Here is a 23,579-nt window from a genome sequence, read left to right on the forward strand (position 1 = left end):
AGCTAATCGTTTACTAACTTAACAGGAAGTTTTTGTATTTGGTAAAACCCTGAGCCGTTTACTGATAAACTGATCCTGAGAGCAATGTCATACAGGTTTGAAATGGACATGAGGGGCAGTAAATCAGGAAAAGATGTCAACTTTGGGTGAAGCGTAAGATTGAGATGTTGAAACCAGTTAGATGAGCTGACTGATGATAATGAAGCTCATCTTTAAGAGTCTCTCACAGACGACAGACACAACATCTCTCTGAAATAATTAGGGCTGGTCCGAACACCATTTTTGGAGCTTCGAAGCTTTGGGAGGAATCGACACAGAATATTGGAAGCTTTGGAGGGAGGGGCTCAACATATTCTTCTCTCTTATAAAATTCAGGAATCTCTGTGTCGGTCTGTTTGCATTTTATTATGTCAAGAACCGTTGATCCAAGGGACTTCAGGCATGGTGGGTGTGTTGCTGCTGAACCAAGGGAGTGCACGGTCTCATTTTGGAGCAATATGCACACAAGACGCTCAGAATGAATACACGTTTAATAAACTACAGATCAGCGCGAGCCAGAAGCAGCATGCCTCACAATAAAATAGTTCTGTTTTGTTTTTAATGGGAAATTATATTTGTATTAAAATTTGTATTAAACCTCATTCTCGTACCTTTTCTTTCTCCGGAGAAGGGGACGAAATCTTCTCTGTCTTTATAATCCATGGCCTCCTTCTCCAGATATTGTTGGAGTTTGTCACGATTAAAGGTACCGGTGTCCATCTTTGTCGTCTGGTCCTTTTGTCTGAGTCCGGCTGGCAGCAAAGCATGCTGGGTAATAAAGAACAGATGTGATTTAACACATTAAACCACAAGATTGTCGTGACTTGTAAACTGAGATAACATCAATGACAAAATGCTTAACATTAATGAAACTTAGCAACAATATTAATGGTATTTGCTTATATGTGTTTAATAAGGATCAAATCCAGATCTAAATTGAAACTTTTACAATGTTTTATTGAACAAATTCTTTCTGAATCAGAAGCTCTTGTATATGGGGAAACCAGAGCTTGTATTAAGCCAAACATCTCTCTACACACTGGGTTCCCTTTAAATTTGTGGAGGCCTGTCGGGCTCAGGCTGAAATGCAGGACTCTACTTCAAGCATAAAAAATGTTGTTATATATATTTGGGATTTCAAGTAAATATGTATAATTAATTTATTGTTTTATCTAGCAAACATCAGAAAATGATTTACCAAGCTTTTACCACTGGTTGTTAATATATGCCGATAAATAAATGAGTTCAACTGTTAAAACAATTTTGTACTTTTTTTTACGGCTCATGATCGACATGTTTTGCATGTTTGTGATCTCCCATTTTACCACGTGTTCACCATTTATAACTATGGAGCCCATGATTAAATTACTACCATCACTATTGTATTCTTATAGATTAAGTCACTTCATTTTGCCCTTCAAATGCACCATATTGCAGCATTAACCTTTGAGCTATGCAAACTATGTGTGACCTCAGCTTTACATTCTCTATGTCAGTGGTTCTCAAACTGTGGTACTCGTACAACTAGTGGTACTTGAAGAGACCCCTGCAGGTACATGACACCACAGGAAATTAAAAACTGTATTTCTTTTCATGTTTTAAATACAATGTCACATGATTAATGGTTGATAATTAGTGAATGCATATAGCCTATGTGCAATTATAATACAGTTGTATTAACTATGGTTTGTTTATCATTGGTGGATGTAACTCAGGCGCGTGACAGGCAGCTCAAACAGAGCGGGAGAAGACAGGTGCTTGTGCATCTCTCACTCGCTTTCTCTTCTGATGAGCTGTGTGCAAATTAAGCTTCTCATGTATTTCTGCACTTGAAGCGCTGTTTAAAGCTGTTGTTATTGCTGTAAAACGCTAATTTAACACGCGAATGCATCTATACGAGGTTAAATCAATGAAGTGCACATTGTGATTTAGTTTTGACACACCTCATTGACGAGCCACTGCAGTCAAGTGTGAGTCTCTGTTACATACAGCTGTTCTCTTGATGTTTAAGTAACAGATATTTATCTTCTGTGTTAAATATTCTTTCTGCATTGTCTGTCTTTGATATAGGTTTGTAGTCTATCTGAAAATTCCAACAAAGTCAATAAATCCCCCATAAAAGACATTTCCAGAGCCCAGTATGTGCACTACAGAGAAGTGTTTAGTGTACTGCTGATTCATTTGAAAGACATGAAATAACATGTTAATTAGCTTGAAAACAGCTAGAAAATAAGAAGTGTTTGTCTTATTAATAATACATTAGAATTGGAGGATGAAAATTCACAGCTGTACTTTTAATTCTAATGTTTATTTATGTGATTTTCTATGGCGGTCATTAGATGGTCCTTGGGAAAACTCATTTTATTAAAGGTGGTACTTGAAAAAGATTTGTAAAAAGATTGGGATTATATATATTGTTTAACCTTCCTTTCTACTCTATTCAGACAGTCGTAAAAGCATTTCACTGCATGTTGTACTATTTATGGCTTTGTATGTGACAGAAAAACTTTGAACTTGAAATGTTTGAGAACCACTGCTCTATAGTATAAATGTTTTTGCATTGAAAATAAACAGAAATCAATTATAGAGCACTACAGCTTTAAGATTGAGGTGTTTTGTGTGCGTCACCTCTGGGTCGATCTCGTCCAGAGCATTCTCCAGCTGTTTGAGTTCCTCCTCTGAGAGCTTGTTCAGAATCTCATCCTCATCGATATCCTTATACTTCTCCAGATCTTTCTTAAAGGATAGAGCCATGATTCACGCCGCCCGTCAGAGAGAGACTGCCGTCCAGTTCAAGTGAGGGTCTGCAGACAGACAATTCAATAAAATATTAATATCAGATATTTCTCTCTCTCTCTCTCTCTCTCTCTCTCTCTCTCTCAGAAGTTGAGATCAACTGAACAGCACATAACACAATCTCTTTCATTCACTCACAGCCCCCTCCTTCACTTTCATCTGATCTTCAGTAGAGTGGAAACCTAACCCCAAAATAAAAGGACAATGATTTTGTAGAGATGTAAAAATGTTTGTTAACATTCATCTATTTATACAAAATAAATCAGCCTGTGATTGCAAGAAATTGTGAACCTTTGATCAGGATCTAGAAGTCTTTGTGGTCACTTACACAGCAGAGCTATATACATACATTTAAATAACTCTGGTTTTCAGAGTTTTGTGTGCATATGAAATACATCTGGCCTCAGAATTATATTTTGTTTTCAGAATGGTGAAGACTTTAATTTAACTGTAACATAAGTTTGACTGTGACCAAATAGTCACATTTTGAGACTATTTTTCCTGCTGCTACAACCAGTTTTTCTTGATGGTTGCAATGGCGTGACTGGCAAACTGAGAAATATGTCATTTCTGCGCGTTATAAGTTTAATGAGCAGAAATGTTCTATTGCCATTAAGTCACTAATTTATGTCTCCCGTTCCTTCACCCATTCACTTGTGTCCTTACCCCCAAAGATGTAAGTGGGTGTAAGAGACGTATTTCATGCTCTGATGAAGCGGAATGATCGACAGAGCAGACAATTGAAGCGCTTAATCTTGCACATGAAATAAATGTTGTGCCGCTTGCAGAATACAACAATCTTCCCACCTAAGGTACAAACGGCAAAGATAAAGAAATGAGTTGTGTGTATTTTATTCAGTGTGAAGCTAAGGCAGGAAACATGTGTTTACCTTAAATCAATATAACTATTGCATAAAGCTCTCCTCCAAAACTGCAAAGCATACAAAATGTTACATCACCTTAAATACTTTTTACTTGCGATTCGTTATGGATAAAAGACTAACATGTGTATCAACGCAGCTTTCATGAAGAAACATTACAAAATGCCTTGGTCTATGCCTGCTAGTGCTGGGCGATATAACCAAAGATTAATAGAACTGTTTTTTCCAGGTTTATACCAGTTTACCGGTACATGGCTGTAATTTTTTAATCACATTTTTTACTGATTGAGAGAGGAAATAGTGCTGTTGATTGACTTAAAATGCCCTTTAATACTGTCATGGTAATCTCCCCTATAATAAATGCAAAGTTTAGACTTGTTTAACAACTGAATACCATGATAAGGCTTCATGATTTCCGGAAATCATATATTTTAATCATAAAACAAATTAAATTAGGTATTTGAGAGAAAAGCGATCGCATCACGCTGTCAATCCTCCTTCCTCTACTGACCCTTATTTCTCAGTATATGGAGAAACAGTTCAAACTAAAAACACATCATATTATATGCTTATATTGAGCAGATATGAGGGGAACACCATCGCATTTTGAAAATGTTTGTTGTGGGTATATTAAATATGACGGATTTCTCTCATTGTAACACAAAGGAAATATGTAACGTTACTGCTCATGCACGAGACACACACAAACCTCCAAACCCCTCCGTTAAGCATAATTTTTCTATATAAACATGTGCTTAAGTAGTGCATAAAAGCGCATTCTGTGTGAATGTCCGGTTACAGGGCAACAGTGAAAGAGGGACCTCAATGAAACAGTGCTGAGCTGAGCTGCTTTCTAAGCAACATAAACCGGTAATATGATATATTAAGAATGTATATCATAACAAAAATACACAACGGTATTCAGTTTGAACCGGTATATCGCCCAGCACTAATGCATGAGCCCCAAGAGTCAGAGCGCAACATACTAAACGGAGTTCTCTTTCACGCCTTCTTTCTCTAAAACGGACATATAAACACAAAATTGCGTCAAAATTCCCATATTAGCAAGAATCCTTGTAACATTTGGGAAATGCAACCGTTGCAACGCATGCATGTTGCAGTATAGTGCACTAGCTCTTAAAGGGGCAGCAGCATAATAAAGATCTTGGTTTATAATGTTCATCAGACAACAAAGAACAGGCCCAAAAACCGTCATAGATAGTAAAGGAATTGTGTTCTCTTATAAGAGTTGTTCAAAACAAATAAAAGGAAGCAAATAGCATAAAGTTATCTTGTTGTTAAAGGAGACATGAATTAAAATCACAATTTTACCCCAGCTTTTGTTATATGACAGGGAATCGTATGCACGCAACATCATTTAAGTGTCAGAACTGAAAACGCCCTTGTTACTGAGATTACATCTGTTATTGACACCATGCCCAGAGAATGGAATGCTCCTATCTATGATGACATTGATAGGTTGAACACCACCTCCACACAAAAATATCAATGACTACTTCTCTAGCCCCGCCCACTGGTTCAAGCATGACAATTCTGATGTAACACGGGTGGCGCGGAACCAGATAGAGCGAGCAAGCAATAAACACACATCCCTTTAAAGATAGCTAAATATTGTTCCATCCCTGGTTGTGGAAGAAAACAGTCGCTGCAAAACCTTCCTTCAGATTACGATATTAGTAATGTGGGGTCAAAGTTTATTTTTAAAGACGTTCCAGCTCATGTGGGAAAAACATGGAGCGTTTGTACGTTTCATTTCTCTGAAGATTCCTTTGTGAACAAAGCAGAGATCGACACTGAATTTGTGGAGAGTTTAAAATTAAAAAGCAGTGCTGTGCCGTCAATATTGGATCTGACAGGAATGGCGCAGCAATCTTATGTGAGTAAAACATTTTTGTACTATGCTTTACTATTCCTATGTTAGAATTCGCTTTGATGTGCTCTGAGCACTATTCAAACAAGATTAGTATTACCTGCAGACCTCTAGTCATTTGTATTAATTGAATTAAGGTTGTCTGTGATTTTAAGCCCGTGAGAATCGGCATCTCTGTGATTTGATGGGCTCATATATAATTTTTCAAGGTATTATCCACCGTTTGTGAATAATGGAGGCTGTTTTGAAGTGTTTTGGTATTAATTCTGGTGCTGGGTGACATCCATAAGTTACCGGGAGTCTCCCATTTGTTTAATTATCATGGAAACTCTCGTAACATTTGAGACCCGCGATGGCGGTGATCTTTTGACCTGTTTGCGATCACGGGTCTCAAATGCTGACATGTACGGTCATATATCATTAAATTAAATACTGATGTGGGGAGGTCATTTATAAATCAAAAGAGGTCTCCGGATAATACTAAAGCGAAAATTGTGAATGGTGCTAATGTGTAATCTTACGTTACGTCTCGAACCAAATTCACAGAAGGCTCCAACTACGCAAACTGATATCCAATCAAAGTGGTGGGCATTAACTTCAAAGTGTCTTCAATGCGGCACACCCATTAAAACCAGTGTAGAAAATAGCCTAGTACTTATTGATTTTTATGTTTTAGGACATAAAAACCACTCGAACGTCAAAAGTAGACCTCATATAACAGGAAATAACAAAAAACAAACCTTTAAAGATGTGCTTTAATATCGTAAAGTTTTGAAAGACAGTTTACATAAAAAACATTAAATCATAAACAATGATTTGTTATCATTTTAATTGATTTATTAATGTATTAAACAGGTTTGGATGTAGTTTTTGTGATTATTTTTTCTTGCCTCACCACATGACTCTACACCAGTGACACCTCTCTCAAGTGTTACTGTGTGTTCCCACCAAAAGCGAATGAAGAGTTAAGCTTGAGTGATTTACATGTCAGGTCAATGCAAAGACGCGATAGGACATCCTGCGGTGCGAGTGAGGCAGCGCAAATTGAGCGTTTCAGGCGTTTGATGCGATTCGAGTGAAAAATCTGAACTTTTGCAAAAAATTCTCGCCGCGTTAACCAATCAGGAGCTTGCTGCAGTAGTGACGTGATTAAGACTTAGTGAGCAGAGGCAAAATCCGAAGCAACAATCGAGGACAAAATCATCAACGCTGTATGTGCATACCTGTAGCTGTACGATACATCTTCTTACTTTGATCGAAACAGGAATTAAAGGATCTTGCTTGGAAGAAAGTGGGTGTGGAGGTCGGACAATCTGGTAAATTGTAAAAATGCTCTTTCCTCAATTTGAGCTATATATATATATTTACATACGAGACTGAAGCCGCCTGGCAGAAGCCCCTCCCATAACGCAAATTTGTGTCTGTTGTGAAGTGAATTTCTCACACAAATGAAGCGTATTTCACTCGCTAATGAACCGAGAAAACTCAAAATGTTCAAGAGTCCAACTACTCGCGAATAGCGTGATTTATTCGCACAAGTCGAGTTTGTTGGGAACACACTATAAGTCAAGAGGCCTATACAGACTGTGTTCCTCCCTCACATGATCACCCGTCCGCTCACCTCCTGCTGGAACTGAATTCTGAATTCCCATCTGGAAAGAGTCTGACCTTTCACCTTCACTCCCCACCATGTAACAATTCCACAACTAGTTTATCACGCTGCTGTGTTTCATCAGACACTAATCATCATATACATTACTACAGTACACTACACTCAGAACAGATCACTCTTGATGGTCCACTTCAGTGATTCATCATTAACTGATAGTCTTGCAGTTACCGCTCTGAATAAACTTTCCTGGGGTATTCAAAAGGCTAAAGGGGAATGACCTCTTAATAGAAGTCTGATAGTTCCATTCCATTCCATTTTCTACCGCTTATCCGAACTACCTCGGGTCACGGGGAGCCTGCGCCTATCTCAGGAGTCATCGGGCATCAAGGCAAGTCTGATAGTTAATATTTGTAAATAAAAAAACGACTGACAACATGCAAACAGCAAATGTAATGTAACAATTAAAATGCTCTCATCATAAACAGAAAGCAAAGTTACTTACTAAATTAGCCATTCCATGCCATTCCAGGGCTCCAGGCTGCGACTAAATGGTCGCATTTTGCAAACAGTTTTTGAGACAGCGCAAGCGTTTTTTACAAGTGCTGCCAATTTTGATTTTTCCTTTTTGTTATATCTCATGTGAAATGACGATTAAATCGCGAGCCCACCAGTGTAGGCCTGTGTGTGTTCTTCAGCCAATTGTCTTGTAAATCACATTCAACATTCAACTACATTTGTGATTAATATTGTTTCACATTTTCCTCTGGAAAAAGTTTCTGTTCAATGTGCCGTTTCACTCACAAATGTTATGTGAAATTGGGTGACATTTGCATGTTACCCTTAGTCGTGGCAGCCATAATTGAACTGTGCTGACTGCTGAAAGATACAGTCAGCAGTCTGAAACACGAAAACCTCCAACGACCCAAAAATAATTTCATCTCTGTCATCTATGCAACAACTCTTTTATTATATAAAGCACATCATACTTCAATGTTGTTATTTTAACATTTTAGTTCTTGATTACATTAAAATCAGCATTTTCACTTTTTTATTTAAGAAAGACCATAACAACATTTCAGATGCTGTGTAACAAGATCAGTACTCTGGTAACCCAGGTGACGCAGTCTCATAGTGCAAGGTAACATGAATTTTAGGAGGAATTTATTTAGCAAATATGTTTCTATCTCCCATTATTCGCATTAACCCTTTTAGGGCTGCAGCTATCAGTTATTTTAATCGTTATTTTAATCGAGTATTCTACTGACTTTCCATCGATTAATCCAGTATTCGGAAAGTACTTTTTCTTTATTAAAGAACAAAACTAAATATAAAAGAGAAAATAAGACAGGTCTCTTAAAATGAACAAATAATTTGTTTCCCATTTAAAAAATGCATACATTAATATCTGTGAAAACTATACCCATTTGGTACATTCCATAATACATTCACAATGCAATATAATAAAAATAAATAAATAAGAACATGCATAAAAATAGAAAGAATAATATCAAAGGTAAACCATTAACTTCAGGTTATGCATGACGCATATAGTTGATCTAAATTGGGTTTTAGTTTCGGTTTTTTTTAACTATTAAATAGTTATATATTTGTCCGCATAAAAATACTGTGGTTGATCAGACTTTTGCATTGGCAGGTTGTCGCAAGACGCTTATTTTTTAGAGTTTGTTTGTTTCTTCACTCAAACAATGAAATGTTTGAGCAACTCTGGAGATGAAGTTCATGTGTTCATGTCCTCATAAAGCACAGACGCAGACAAATTCATTAGCATCATGCGTGTAGCATGTGAAACTGTGCAGTTCATTCACTCATACACGCAGAAAAAACAGATGGCATGTTTAAATAACAGGATTCGGCATCCACTAGTCTGCATCCAGTTTTATGAACTTAACAGACTAAAACTGAGTAAAATAGCAGTTCACAGTTCCAATAAGATATCACTTATTTATCAGCATGAGAAATACAAGATATGGCACATGAGAGCCCTTTAACATGAGTTGAGCGGGCTGTGCATTAGTAATAACGGTCCGTGGGAAACGCAGTGCTCCATGTGTACTGTTGTTAAATAGTTTAAACGAAGCTTGACTTTTTGGTAAACTTCAAAATGGGCATTAAACAAGGGTGATGAAAACCCAGCTACTGTTGGAGTTTGTATTAAAGAGTTTTAAGTATTTAACTCAAACCCAACGTATCACAGCAATACTTTACGCTTAACTCAATCTCACTTATGAGTGATTAAAAGCTAAGCAAAGTAGACTTTCCCTAAGAGTAAGAGAAGCCTGTGGTAAATCTGTCTGACTGTAAAACACTGTTGGGCCGCTCAGCAGGATTGCTATCGGCTTAGCGCTCGAGTCGTGACAGAGGTTTGTAAGCGTCTCCCAGGAGTACATAAAGCTCTAATGTTCTCACACAACTGTTGCGTTAAAAACAACACAATCTGACTTTATTGTCCTTATGTCTTACTTTTAACTCAACCTTGTGTTTTCCCTTTTATTTATTTAACACAAAATGACTCGTATGCCGGTTTCACAGACAACGCTTAAGACTTGTCGAAGACTAAAAATAATGTTTGACCTGTCTAAACTGAAAATAACTAAACTAAAATATCTTAAAATATGTCAGTGCCATTGTTTTGTCTCAAGATGCAAACCAGTAATGCTTTTTTATGTCATTTTTATAAACATGCCTTAAATATCGTAATTTAACTAGTCCTGGTTTAAGCTAAGCCTTGTCTGTGAAACCGGGACATAATGTTTTAAAATAAAGCAATGAGCCCCAAGAAGCAGTGGGTTAAAGTGCAATTTATAACAGCTAAGGGCCTTTGTGACCCCCTTACCCCCTCTGCTATAAAATGCACTGTAACCCACTGCTTCATGGGAATCATTGCTTTAATAAAACGGTTATATATGCGTAGCAAGGTTTCATAAAATGAAGTAAATAAAATGATATTTAGGCTATGTAATGCGGTCAGCCGGTATAAATCTGGGAATTTTATAACTGCTTCAAACTCAGCTCAGCCAATTAGAATCAAGGACCAGAACCGACCGTTTTATAATGATCCTTTCTGGGTACACCAACACCCTGCACGGAGCTGTCAGCGACTCATCACAGAGCTAGATTCACTCATCACATTACGCTCAAATCTGACAAATTTCCTGCTGTCTGCATGAACACGATAGAAGACACATGGACAGACGATCTAGAGCAGAGTGGGCTTAAGTGTCTTAAGGGTTAAACGGTGCTAAAAATGGAAAGTGATTCTGGAAGCTCTGGGTCGCTCTTCCCTTGTGTCATACCAGCAACCTTTGGGACAACTAGTATTGCGAAAATGTTTGTTATTTTCTGTAGACTTTCTATCAAACAAATCTTAACACCTCTTGCAAGATAATCAGACAAACAAACCCAGGAGGAAATCTGTCCCGTTCTGTTCTCTCCTGTCTGCCGTAAGTGCATTACAGGACAAACCGATAATACGGATGAAAAGAATGGGGGCACAAAGTCACACCACCACCACACATGGAAGCAAAGCTTCTCTCCACTGCACAGAATGAAGAACCTTCACATGAATGTAAAGATGCCATGATCCCGGACAAGAAATCTAATATCCTTAAAGTAAAACTACAGGAGATCAGATTTTTTCTCCAGAATGGGAAAATGCTAAATGTAGCTGGGGTCCTGAGATTGCCCGCACTCAGAATCTTTTCCATTGGGTTTTTCTCATCCAGCACTTCCTCCAAAAGGTCTTATGAAAGCCAGATGGAGGGCGTGTTATGAAATTTCTCACATATGTGTATTGTGTAAGAGCATTGATTGAGACAAGTGCTCTTTCAAAGGGAAGGGCTTATTCAAACAAACTCTTTATCCCTCTAGCTTTTACTGAGCGTTCTAGTGCTTTTAAATCTTTCACATTTGAAAGATTTCAACCATCTTCGATCACATCAGGGGTTCTCGGGCCTACCCAAACCCACCAAACAGAAAAGGACGTTCCCAACAACTTCCTGCATCCCATCACAGAGGCGACAGAGCCCCCAACTTATTATATTATATTTAAGTTATTATAAACAGCATAAATACAAGTACATAAGTGCATAAAGAGTAAAACCAGCATCGGTTTTACCTTCAAACCTAGTTAGGATGATAAAACCAACGGATCGTCCAGGAGGACAACGTTAAAGAAGTATTATTTATTATGCGTTAGAAATAGGGGAATTACAAATCGCCTTTATTGTAGTCCGTCAATATGACAGATTGCCTTCAGATTTTACCATCACTGGTAAAGAAAATTAATTTTCGTTTGACGCGATCTCTGCAGCCGAGTGGCGCTCGAGCTGCTGAACTATCCCGCTCTCTCTAAGTGCTAGTTAACTTTATTACTCGCACTTCTTTACGTGACTAAACTTCAAATGTCTAATGAGGTTGGTGGTGTAAAAATGTGTGCTTCCGCCTAGTACACACGTTTCAGGTTGCTAATGCATTGTCTTTTTCACACACCTTGTAGAGTTACCAGACCGGTGAAGCCATTTTCATAGCGCATAAAAAAAATGTGTCACCAATTTTGCATCATCTGATCGGATCGGCCTTTACAGAGACCACCGATCATACTTCCCAAAGTGATTATCGCCCGATTATGATCGAAAACTGAAGCCTCGCCTTTTTCTTTGCGTGTACATTTGGGCGGCATCATGCAAACATGACCACTAACTGACGTAGAAATGTGGGGGTGTAATTTTGGGCAGAACTGGATCAGACTTATCTAATCTCTTTTAATTAGAGTAAATCATCATGTACTAAACTTAGATTTTTGTGACTTTGGACATCTTATACATGCACAAATGGTTATATAACACATTTAATAAAAAGCAAAACATGAAATCGCGCTCAATAACCCGCGATCCATAGATCTATAGATCCAACAGAAAAATATATACGTGTGTTGATAGTTGTTATGCGGAAAATGACACCGGCCCTTGCAAGGACTTCTGATGCAGACAGCTTCTGACTATAAAATGATTCTTAATTTGTTTTATTCATGTTTACTTTTTAATTTGTTTGCGTTTCATATTGTGTCCTTGTGTTAAGCTGATTGGCAGTAGTGTAAACTGTGAAAAGCGATATAAGCTAAACGTAAATTGATTGTACTGGATCTTAAAATAAAAATCTAGTTAATTTGAAACATTCATTGTTCGAACAGTGCCTCACGTCTCCAGAATAGTTTTGATATCATTATTATATTGATACTTAAGTTATACTTAAACCATTTGTTATGCATTACATGGGCTTTTATAAAGACACACATGTCATGGTCACGCCCCGGATGGAGACAAGATACAATAGCTCACAGTCCTCATGCGGACAGATATGGTTATTAATAAATATTATCGTAATAGAAATCATCTTAAAGTCCTATAAAACCGAAAAGGGGCTTATCATGACACCTGAAATGTCATCGGCATCAAGTGCATGTGATGATGTCATTCCATGAGGGTTTACACCGCAAGCATAGAAATTAAATTGACAACCTACAGGATTTAACCAAGCGATTAAAATACACACATTTAAATGGCCCATATTTTTGATAACTATCAGCAATAGTCCCCCACTATTTCATGTAAACATGCCATGCAATCGGAGATATGTATCATATAGTTTTGACAGCACGTTACAGTTCAGTCTCCAGTCACTGCAATGGGTGTGCACATCACATATGGACTCCAATGGTAAATAGGTAAACCATTTGTTAGATATTTTTGATCTCCGGCTTACGAGCATCACAAACATAAATCAATATTTTATGTTTATGATGTAATTTGATATATTTGTAAATCTGTAATAAGTCAAACTGTTGGCCCATCTGATCGCGCTCTCACGGATATCAGTCGAGCGCTTTAGCCAGCTCAAGTTAACCAGTGAACAACACAAGACTGCAACATTTGTATACGTTTCTTTAAAATACTGCTGTTACTGACAGAATAAGCAAGCATATATCTTACCCTATAGAAATTCTTCCTCGGGTTTTAACCTTTTGTTGTCCTATACTCCTCGGGAATGTAAGAAATTCCCGCACCCGTCTTCTCTGTCTCGGTCCAAGGGCGGTAACACAGGAAACTAGACACTAGAAATGTCCCGATGATTGACATGTACAAAATCCAATCGAAACACACGCCTCTCAAAGGGTGTTCCCGTCCTCTGGAGCCCCTCGACCAACCAGAGAGCGTGTAGCGCAGATTGCGTCATTAGGCTATATTAGAATGCAGTACCTCTGAGATGACGTATTTTTGTGTGCTAACCCGGAAGTAAGCCTCGCGCTGGGTCCCTCGACCGAAAGCCTATGCATTTGCCCCATATACTTTTGGAAGATCGCCAAAAATAAGCTATATGACTAACAATGGTTTATGATGTTTACACGTTTTGTCTAACACGATCATTCTTTACAAAAGAACACCACATTTGTTACTTTTGAAGCCGAAATACAATCGGTAGAAGTAAAAAAGCTAACGCGCTGCTATAGAGGGTATGCATTGACGTCACTTTCCCACGTGCCCCTGTCAGGACACGCCCTTGGACACGCTCCCGTGGGTGGCAAAACACCAGCAAAATGGCTGAGCAGAAAAAAAGAAACAGGGACTATATCACACAATTATTTGCTGAAATTACAAGCAGCTGGGCTCAACTGTGATCCTTACTGCTTCAATACGACTTACAAAGGAATCAGGTGTTCCTGGACACTGAGATGTGGCGCGGAATTGCGTTTCCTGATATTGTAAGCAGTCATTTTGCAGAGTTTTACCACCCACGGGGGCGCGTTCCGCCGTGCTCACGTGGTAAAGTGACGACACGTTCATAAACACATAAACCCTCTATAATCAGACTGCACTAAAGGTCGCTCGATATCAACGTCACCACCACCAAGCCTCCGACAACTCTATTAAAAATGTTTTCCCTAGAATTTAATTACTCTGTGAATGAAACTGCATCTACATTTTAATAGATTTGTGCGCATGGTGTATTATGTTTTATGTCATAGAATAAAATGTGAAAATATTTAGAGGTTTTGCTTACCACAGACCTTTTTTCAGCTGATTTACCAAAAACCCATAGCCGTGGAACCGGAAATCCTAAAATGTTATCTCGCTTCCGGGTTTTGTATGCAATAATTTGTAGTATCTGAGCCACACTATTGAATTGTTTATATGCTTATGCATGTATTACCTTTTTTGTTTTAATTATGTTTCCGATTTAATTTATATTCCAATTTAAATGTATTATTGTTTGTGTTTTTGTGTTCTTACGCTTAATACAATTAAAATGATCTATTTATGAGTATTTAGGTGATCAATAAAAAGAAGCACTTTTCAGTGAAAATGACTTCCTTAAAAGCCAGTAATACGATACTTGAAGGACTGTAGCGAAACCGGTCAGATCGGTGCACATGTTGAATGACACGTAACATTCACCTGCAAAATCCCCAGAGGGGGGGCGCTGCATTCCCTCCACGAGTACTTTCTAGTATAAATTTCACTATGAGCGATTTCCCTCACAATCTTTAAATATAATGCTAATTTCAATATGTCAGATGAAAGGTCACAGGTAGATCACAATTTTTTAGGTTTGGAACACCTTGAGGCTGAATAATTTATAACATAATTTAATTTTTGGGGTAGAGTCTCCTTTTTAGTAGAAATATACATACTATAATACATGTTAACAAATAATAATAAATAAAACATTTGTGTCAGTCCAAAAGTCATTATTAAAAGTTATTTTTTTACATTTGACTGAATAAGAGCTTTCTTATTATACTCATCCTGTAAAACGCCAATTTTATAGAATCAAATGATGGCCCAAACATAAATCTCAAATATAAAGCCATGAACAACACGCCTATCTGCCGCCGTAGCGTGGTGATAGTGAGTCGATGCAATCCCCGGGCTTTTGTTTTCAATACGGCTCTGTCAGGGCTTTTATTTTGTAAATGTTCACCCGGATGTTGTTGATGATTACTGCTAGCGGCGGTGAGTATGGCGGACATGGATGAGCTCTTCGGCAGCGATGGAGACAGCGAGAATGAGCAGCGAGGTGCTTTACACTTTACAACCACCACTGAAAACCTGCTGGATCTATGTGTTATATTTCTTGGCATTACCTGGTCTCGTATTTATTCAGTTGGATAGTTTAAATTGGTCAGTTTTAGCCTTACACAAATAAGTTCATTGAGCATTTATCAACCATCAGGTTAACGATATTAAAATACAGCCGAAATATCTCCGTTACATTTTTAACAAGCTGGTGTAATAGTGGTATTTTGATGTCAAATAAGAAACGTTGACTCAAGAAACTGTCGATTACAGTACTCTTTTACTCTCTATTATTTGTTATATCTAGAAATCCATTTAACTTACAATTGCGCTAGCCCTAAAACATCTCTAAAACTATAAGTTTGGTGCATAATATTATATAAAAAAGGAATCAATTGCTATTACAAAAAAATCGAACAGGTAATGCAAAACAATATTTCACTTGTTTTGTTGACAACTACATGCAAGTTTTGATTTGATGTATTTTTACGAATCTATTCTTTATGTTCTATAAGTTTGAATATGTAGTGTTACTTATTCATCATAAAGTGCTGCCCTGTTGTATACGATTCAAGTTTATAAGTCTAAGTAAACATCTAGTTATTAAGAATGAAAGCCTCAGCTCAATGAACTGGATGTGTACTGAATGTTTTTCAGAGTCCGGCTCTGGTTCTGGCTCTGATTCTGAGCACGAGAGACCCAGATCTGTCAGCAATGCTTCAGGCAGCGAGAGCGAGAGGGATCGCGATGAAGACGAGGATGAGGGAAAACCGAGCAATAAAGAGCTCTTTGGAGATGACAGCGAAGATGAGCGCGGTAGCCAGCGCAGTGGTAGCCAGCACAGCGCCAGCCAACACAGTGGAAGCCAGCACAGCGGCAGCCAATCAGAGCGATCTGGCAACCAGTCGGACGCGAGCATGCACTCGGACAATGAGCACAGCGGGTCGGAGCGGCAACATCATGAGGAGGAGGAGGAGGATGATGATGAACGAGGTCACAGGTCAGATGTGGGGAGCCCGGCCTCAGGGGCAGGAAGTCGCCAGTCTGAGATTGGAAGTGCAAGTCCAGTCTCAGAGGTGGGAAGTCCTCGCTCAGAGGTGGGAAGCCCTCGCTCAGAAGCAGGAAGTGGTCACTCGGATCCCGCCACACCTCGTTCAGAGGGTGAAGGGTCAGGGAAAGAGACCCCTCAGCACTCCGGAGATGAGAAGTGGGGTAGGGATGTAAAGAGTGACCAATCAGAGGACGAAGAGAAACAGCAGAACTCCGACGACGAGAGGGACAATTCAGACGATGAAGGGATGAGGCGGAAGTCAGGTGGGTGGGACTGAACCTTAGATGGACAATTTTTACTAACAAAAGACATTTGTCCTGTATTAAAGACATGCATGGGGAGGTTGATGTAGATGTTTGTGGTAATTCGTTTTAGAATCTGTAAAGGGCAGCGACAGCGAGGAGGAAATCACAAGAAGGAAAAAGAAAAAAGCAGCGTCAGACTCTGATTCCGATTCGGATTCAGGATCACACAGTGAGTAACACGCCGGCTTCAAGAAGCCTGGCTGATCAACACCAGGGCCACAGCTTCCATAACCAGAAATGCACTGACTGATACTAATTAAATATGTGCAGTAACGTCTTTTAGTCCTCCTGCCATCTTATCAAGCAGATTCTTGCAAGACGCTTGCACAATCACAGTAGTGCTAGAGGTTAAAAGGGCATCATCTGTGTGTGTGTGTAGGCAAGAAAACAGCAGCGAATGACCTGTTCGGAGAAGCAGATGATATTTCATCCGATAGCGATGCAGAGAAGCCCCCCACACCTGGACAACCACTGGTGAGACATTTACACACACGTGTTGCAAACCATAGTTTTCATCAGCATACATGTTATTTAATGTTTATGATGAAAGCCATATTCCAGACACCCGTACCTGTGTTCAGACCTGTGTTGAAAGATTCCCTCAACTGAACTGATGCCATCTGTATGTTCAGGATGCAGAGGACGGCATGGACGGAGATCAGCCCGAGGAAGAGTCCGCTCCAGAGACCAGGATCGAGGTGGAGATTCCTAAAGTCAGCACAGATCTGGGCAGTGATCTTTACTTCGTGAAATTACCCAACTTCCTCAGTGTTGAGCCCAGGTGTGGTGACGTATTCAAAGCACTGAAGGCATGGCTGCTTCATCCTCGCAATGGTTCACTCTCTGTGTTTTCTACAGGCCCTTCGATCCTCAGTACTATGAGGACGAGTTTGAGGACGAGGAGATGTTGGATGAGGAAGGGCGGACGCGTCTGAAGCTGAAGGTGGAGAACACGATCAGGTGGCGCACTCGTCGAGACGAAGAGGGAAATGAAATCAAAGAGAGCAACGCGCGGATAGTGAAGTGGTCTGACGGCAGGTGAGGAGACAAACACATCATTTGTGCTGCGCAGGTGAGAAGATGAGATGCAGCGGAAGTCAACCTCTGTCTCTCTCTCAGCATGTCTCTGCACTTGGGCAACGAGGTGTTTGATGTGTATAAAGCACCACTGCAGGGCGACCACAACCACCTGTTCATCCGTCAGGGTACAGGACTGCAGGGACAGGCAGTGTTTAAGACCAAACTCACCTTCAGGTGAGTCACACACACAATTGCTATGAATCAGCTTCAAGAGTACAAATGTATGACATATAACAACTTTAATTTAAAATAGCCACAGAATGTGTGCTTCAGGATTCTGTGAATGTTGCGGAGGCTGAGTTTTTGTAAGGCCTTCACTGAGTAAAAGATCAATGTTGACGGCCGATGAATGATTTCAGTTTTCCACCAGCAGGAGTCTCTTCAGCACCACACAGCTTCCACTGCAGAGCCCATGTAGAAACATTTCTCAGAAACTTGTGTAGAAAACAATGCCTTGTGATTTTCCACATACATATCAGAATTTGTTAAAAAGTAAACTTCTGCGTATATGTGTGTGTTTAAACTAACGGCTGTGTGTGTGATGTGTGTAGACCTCACTCCACAGACAGCGCTACACACAGAAAGATGACGCTCTCTCTGGCTGACCGCTGCTCAAAGACACAGAAGATCCGCATCCTGCCCATGGCTGGCAGAGACCCTGAGTCCCAGAGAAATGAGATGATCAAGGTAACACACACACACACACACATTTTGAGTTCAACACCATACTTACAGAAGATGTACCTGAAAAAAACATTTGATGGGTTGTGCAGTATAATATAGTTATTTTCTGATGAGGACACATTATATATTTGGAGGTTCTCGCACTTCCTCGCGGCACATAACGCATTTCTACGACAGTGGGAGTTCCACATATAACTTTTCTAAACAGATTGATTGAGGTGGAGTGCTGAGTCTCTTATCAGGTCTTGATGTCTAAAGGTCCAGATTTCATATCAAGTGAACAGCCATTAGTCAGAAATGCCAGCAGTAATGACTCGTTACCTTTATGGCGCATTTCCACCGAAATTACCTGAAACAATTTGTCCTAGGAACATTATTCTCCCCAGACCTGTTGCTGTCTGTGTTTCCATAGCGCTCTAAAGTACTGTGAAGATTAGGCAAATCAGTCCTGTGACGTAGAACTGTATGTGAGGACTCCTTCCAGTCCAGGAGGGGCGGTGATGTCGAACAGCGATGACGTCACATAAAGCGACAGACACTTGTCAATTTTTTTGAACCCAGAACGCATAACCGACTCAATATTTTTAAGTATACCTTTTCATTCGTTTCCAATTCCCGTTGGATTTGGTCCTCAGCAAAATCACTTAATAAAGCCTGGACCTCGTCGTCTGTCCATCTGTTGTATCTTTTATCCATTTCAAACAGTAATCACCTGAAACCACACGCACTGCAACAAACTTTTCAAAATGGTGGTTTGTTTTCACAGTCCTGAGTTTCAAAGTCCTGAGATCAGGGGGAAAGTTTCTGAGGTGGAAACATCTCCCCATTTGATAACCTCAACAGTCATGTCACAACGCTATCGTCATGTTTTCATGAGCTTTATTAAGAGTACTTTATAGAAAACATAAAATAATAATGCAAAATGATGCATGCCTATGAATGTCAGTTGGTTGTTAAAAATTGCAATAATGTAAGAATATGCCTTTATTATAGCAGGTTTATAAATAAAGACATGAAACGATGATTATATTTCTGTCAACATTTACCTGAATGTTTTGCATTATTTGTAGTAGGCTTTGACTCTTCAGTGTATTGAACTCTGTGTGCAGAAAGAGGAGGAAAGGTTACGAGCGTCCATCCGCCGGGAGTCCCAGCAGAGACGCATGAGAGAGAAACAGCATCAGCGAGGTCTGAATGCTGGATATCTGGAGCCCGACCGCTACGACGAAGATGAAGAGGGTGAAGAGTCCATCAGCCTGGCTGCCATCAAGAGCAAATACAAGGGCGGCGGTCTGAGGGGTGAGTGACAAACAAACCTTCACTCATATTATACTGTAAATCTGAACATGAGTCTTTCTTCTTCTGGAACACAAAAGATATTTTGGTTTCATGGAAGTCAATGGGCTTCAGTGTTGTTAGTTTATTAACATTCATTAAAATATCGTCTTTTGTGTTCTGCGGAAGAAAGTCATACAGGTTTGACATGACACGAGGGCGAATAAAAAAATAAAACATTTTTAATCCTTACAATATCTTCGTGAAAACACAGACAGAAGGGACAGAAAGTGTTTGAACTACTTTTCGATTTTATGAAAAAGTGTGAAATTTGAGAAGGCAGCTTCACACCATCAGAACCCATCAATGAACGCTCCGGCGTGAAAGCTCTCCTGGTGTCTACAGGAATTAGGGCAGTGCAGATACCCTCTGAACCACTCCGGGGTTTTGGGTCTCGTCTCTAGATTGTATTCCCTGGCCTCCTGCGGGTCAGTGTTTCTGCACAACAGATTCTTTCAGTGAGTTTGAGACCCGCTGCGATTAGCCAGAACATTCTGCACTGCAACAACAGCTTGTGTTCCCAAAACAGCACGTCACACAAACACGTTCCCGCTGACAGTAAGAGCTGTAGCTGTAACTCCTTGAGACTCCATTATGCTGGAGTCCGGCTGAGATTTAGATTAGTTCTGGTAAGAAGTATTTAACTAAAAGAACATCTCTCTGGAATGGAAGTGCATTTGGGAAAATAGGTCCACATTTGTGAGCTGTACTGTAAAAAAAAATATGTTTGTGTGTTTGTTTGTGGGTCACAGAGGACCGTGCCAGGATTTATTCATCAGACAGCGATGAAGGTTCTGATGAAGACAAAGCCCAACGGCTGATGAAGGCCAAGAGATTGGACAGCGATGAGGTGAGGTCTCAAACTCAAACTGTCTTCTGGTCCTCACAAAACATTTGTTGAAACCAAACAGCAGCTATGTATAAAACCTTAATGGTTGTGCTGTTACAAATAAAAGTTCTTCAACATATTAGGTCTTGATTCACACATCAACATGATTCCTGTCCTCATGGTTACAGCGGCTGAATTTAAGCTGGACATTTCAGTGTTTTCCACAGAATTTTATGATACCATGGGGGTGAAACGTATTTTTCTCTAGGGGGATCTGGGGGCAGTCTCCCCCCGAAGAAAATGTTGCATGTTTAAAAGGTAAATGCTGCAATCTGGTGCATTTTAAGAGCAAAATTAAGTGTCTCAATCTATAAAAATACAATAGCTAGAGTAATAATTGAATCATTGGCTTCATATATAAATAGGGATCATATGGCACAACATGTGGTAAAATGGGAGTCAAAACATGTAGAATTGAATTGTTTATTTATTGTCCTTGCGGAAAATCTCTTTTATCTGTGGCACCCTCCAGTCATCAACAACAACAACATTGTCAATTACAAGCAAAGCACTAAAATTAACAACAAATACAGGCAACCCCCCCCCCAACATTAAACACCAGACCTCCCATTTCCAACAGCAAAATCACACAAGGAAAACAGACACCTGTGGTATCACAGGGATTTATTTAACAAAGCTGTGCTGGAGAGTATAAAAGATCTTTGTGCATGGGCAGTCCGTACCCACACTACCCTATATCTTCACCGCTCATATTCACCATAAAGAGAATGTAATTCATCAAGGAAAATTATATGGCTTTTCCTCACAACCCAAAATTCACATAATGTTATAATAGCATGTTGCTGTTGGCCTGCAATCTTACTTGCCATATTTACAATCTTATTCAATTTATTTTGATTTACTACAGACGATGAAAAATACGAAGTCAAAACACTATGAGTGATAGAGATGAACCTTGTTTATCCACACCAAACAGCAGAAGCTCACGCATGAAATATAGTCGTTGCATCCCCTTCTTATTAGTTGCCCCTGTGTTTGCACCCCATGTCAATTTTGAGTCAAAGACTGTCCTCAAATATTTGTATTTGTCTACTACTACAATACACTCACCATTGACAGTTTTGTGTTGATCATCATTATAAATGTCCTGGTGTGATTCGTACAGCTATGTTGTGTAGGTGTGTTGCCCACATTGCAGGAAGAAGCGTGTCATCTAGCTGTGAACAAAGGCACAACGATGAATCAACTGTGCACAATTCAACGAAATTCAAAGAAGTATTTATGTTGTTATAAAATGTGGCTTGTTTTAAGACTGTGCCAGAACAAAGTAGAATATGGTGGGTCGACATAGTCTCGCAATGACTGGGAAACACTGCATTTTATGGGTGTGTGATTTGAACCCAAAGCAATCGCGCTCCATCATCTGATTTACAGACACACTGAGCTGTAAGCCATTAGGCAATTCCATGTTTTTGGTTTATTTTATATAAATGCATTGTGCTGATGAGTGCCTTACAACGTCACAGTTCTACCTTGACAATGTTAGTAAATTGTATTTTCTAATATTTGTAAAAAAAAAGGTGTTACATTTGAATTGAAGTGTTGAATGTTTTTATCCGTTCAATCTTTTAGGAAGGAGAGAACTCTGGAAAGAGAAAAGCTGAAGACGACGAGGAATCTGCTGCAAAGAAACCCAAAAAGTATGTCATCAGCGATGAAGAGGAGGAGGAAGACGAGTGATGTTCAGTTTTTATTTTATTTTTTATTCTGTGATTGGTTGATCACAATAATGTAAGTTTCCAGTATCCCAACAAAATGCAGTGGTGTGTTTGTATATTTTGTAACGAGTGAAAAGGCTCATCATTGCAACACATCAATAAAAAGGAATCATCAAAACACTTCCAGCTTGTGCTTGACAGAAGAACGTCTCACAGTTACACATTAATCATTTTGTAACATATGCAAGACTCGCACGTGACAGCATTTTGGTTCGTTTCAACTGGTTCGGACCAAAGCAATATGTTTGGTGTGAAAAGGAACCAACACCACTGATAAATGCTACAATGTATAATTTTTTTCCTCATTGGTACGACCAAGTGAACAAAACTAAAGGTGAGAAAGCGTCCTAAGATAGTTTTGATGTTGTCCGAGAGGCTTCAGATTGCCCACATAGACAGCAGTGAAACACACACTCAAAGCACAGAAAGTTAAGCATAAAGACAGCTTTCATTTTATCAAGCGAGAAGAATATTATTATATTATATATAGTCTCCAACACCTGTCCACGAGAAAACCTGTTGCATGCGAGTAATTTTAGATCCTAATCATTTCTTTTAGCGCTAAATTTGTTGAAATGTAGACACCCACTTCATTTTGCTACATTGTTAATACATTATATTATATTAGACTATACATTGATTAAAATGTTAAATCACTTTAATAGAAATATGCATTAAAGCTTAACATTTTAGAACATTTTAATGATGAGCATCGCAAATATATAGTTGATCTTGGACTTTCAGAGCTTTAATTCTGAAGTTGAGAGGGAACACTTATCATTGAATATAACATTGAACACTTGAGTATGGTTCCAAATACTTTAGTTTAAGCTTAATTTAAGAAGGTTGGTTAAAAAAATAGTGATATTTGATTAAATGGGCCCCTTACATATAGTTTTGTGATAGAAGTCCAATTGTTTAACTATTTTTTATATTAATTCATCATTTTGTCATAATGATGAATAATCATTGTATTTCTGGGTTCATAACTTATGACATGTATACCTTAGAAACCTGACCACACCCTTAAAATGTCAAAGTATCTCATGTTTTTAAGAGTTATTAACCTGTAACCTATTAACAAAGTTGCTCCTTGACTGGTGGTTACACCACCTTGACACTTGGCTCACATTATTCCATGAATTAATTATAATATTCAGAACAATGGTGTTTCATTCACTTTT

At 39.0% G+C, this 23,579-nt stretch overlaps 2 protein-coding genes across 3 annotated transcripts in view; one reads left to right on the forward strand and one right to left on the reverse strand.

Moving 5' to 3' along the window:
• tmod2 (tropomodulin 2) overlaps window positions 1–14,350 on the reverse strand; it is a 38,893-nt gene extending 24,543 nt beyond the window's left edge. The window contains exons 1-3 of one of the 2 annotated variants that reach the window (XM_056766430.1): window positions 14,297–14,350; window positions 2,668–2,843; window positions 651–807 (exon numbers count right to left, since the gene is read on the reverse strand). In XM_056766430.1, the coding sequence (XP_056622408.1) occupies window positions 651–807; window positions 2,668–2,793 (283 nt within the window). In that variant the 5' untranslated portion in view covers window positions 2,794–2,843; window positions 14,297–14,350. Of the gene's footprint in view, window positions 1–650; window positions 808–2,667; window positions 2,844–13,227; window positions 13,735–14,296 lie in introns of those variants that run through there. The other variant, XM_056766429.1, reaches the window with a different exon arrangement.
• Window positions 14,351–15,239: 889 nt separating this feature from the next.
• Window positions 15,240–22,515, forward strand: leo1 (LEO1 homolog, Paf1/RNA polymerase II complex component). The gene is made up of 11 exons (XM_056766847.1): window positions 15,240–15,313; window positions 15,970–16,626; window positions 16,739–16,837; window positions 17,048–17,142; window positions 17,301–17,449; window positions 17,527–17,706; window positions 17,788–17,922; window positions 18,300–18,435; window positions 19,542–19,731; window positions 20,520–20,617; window positions 22,250–22,515. The coding sequence occupies exons 1-11, from the start codon at window positions 15,256–15,258 to the stop codon at window positions 22,355–22,357; spliced, it is 1,905 nt and encodes a 634-aa protein (XP_056622825.1). The 5' UTR covers window positions 15,240–15,255; the 3' UTR covers window positions 22,358–22,515.
• The last annotated feature ends 1,064 nt before the right edge of the window (window positions 22,516–23,579 follow it).

Source organism: Triplophysa dalaica, chromosome 14 (genome assembly GCF_015846415.1).
Source record: "Triplophysa dalaica isolate WHDGS20190420 chromosome 14, ASM1584641v1, whole genome shotgun sequence".
NCBI lineage: Eukaryota > Metazoa > Chordata > Actinopteri > Cypriniformes > Nemacheilidae > Triplophysa > Triplophysa dalaica.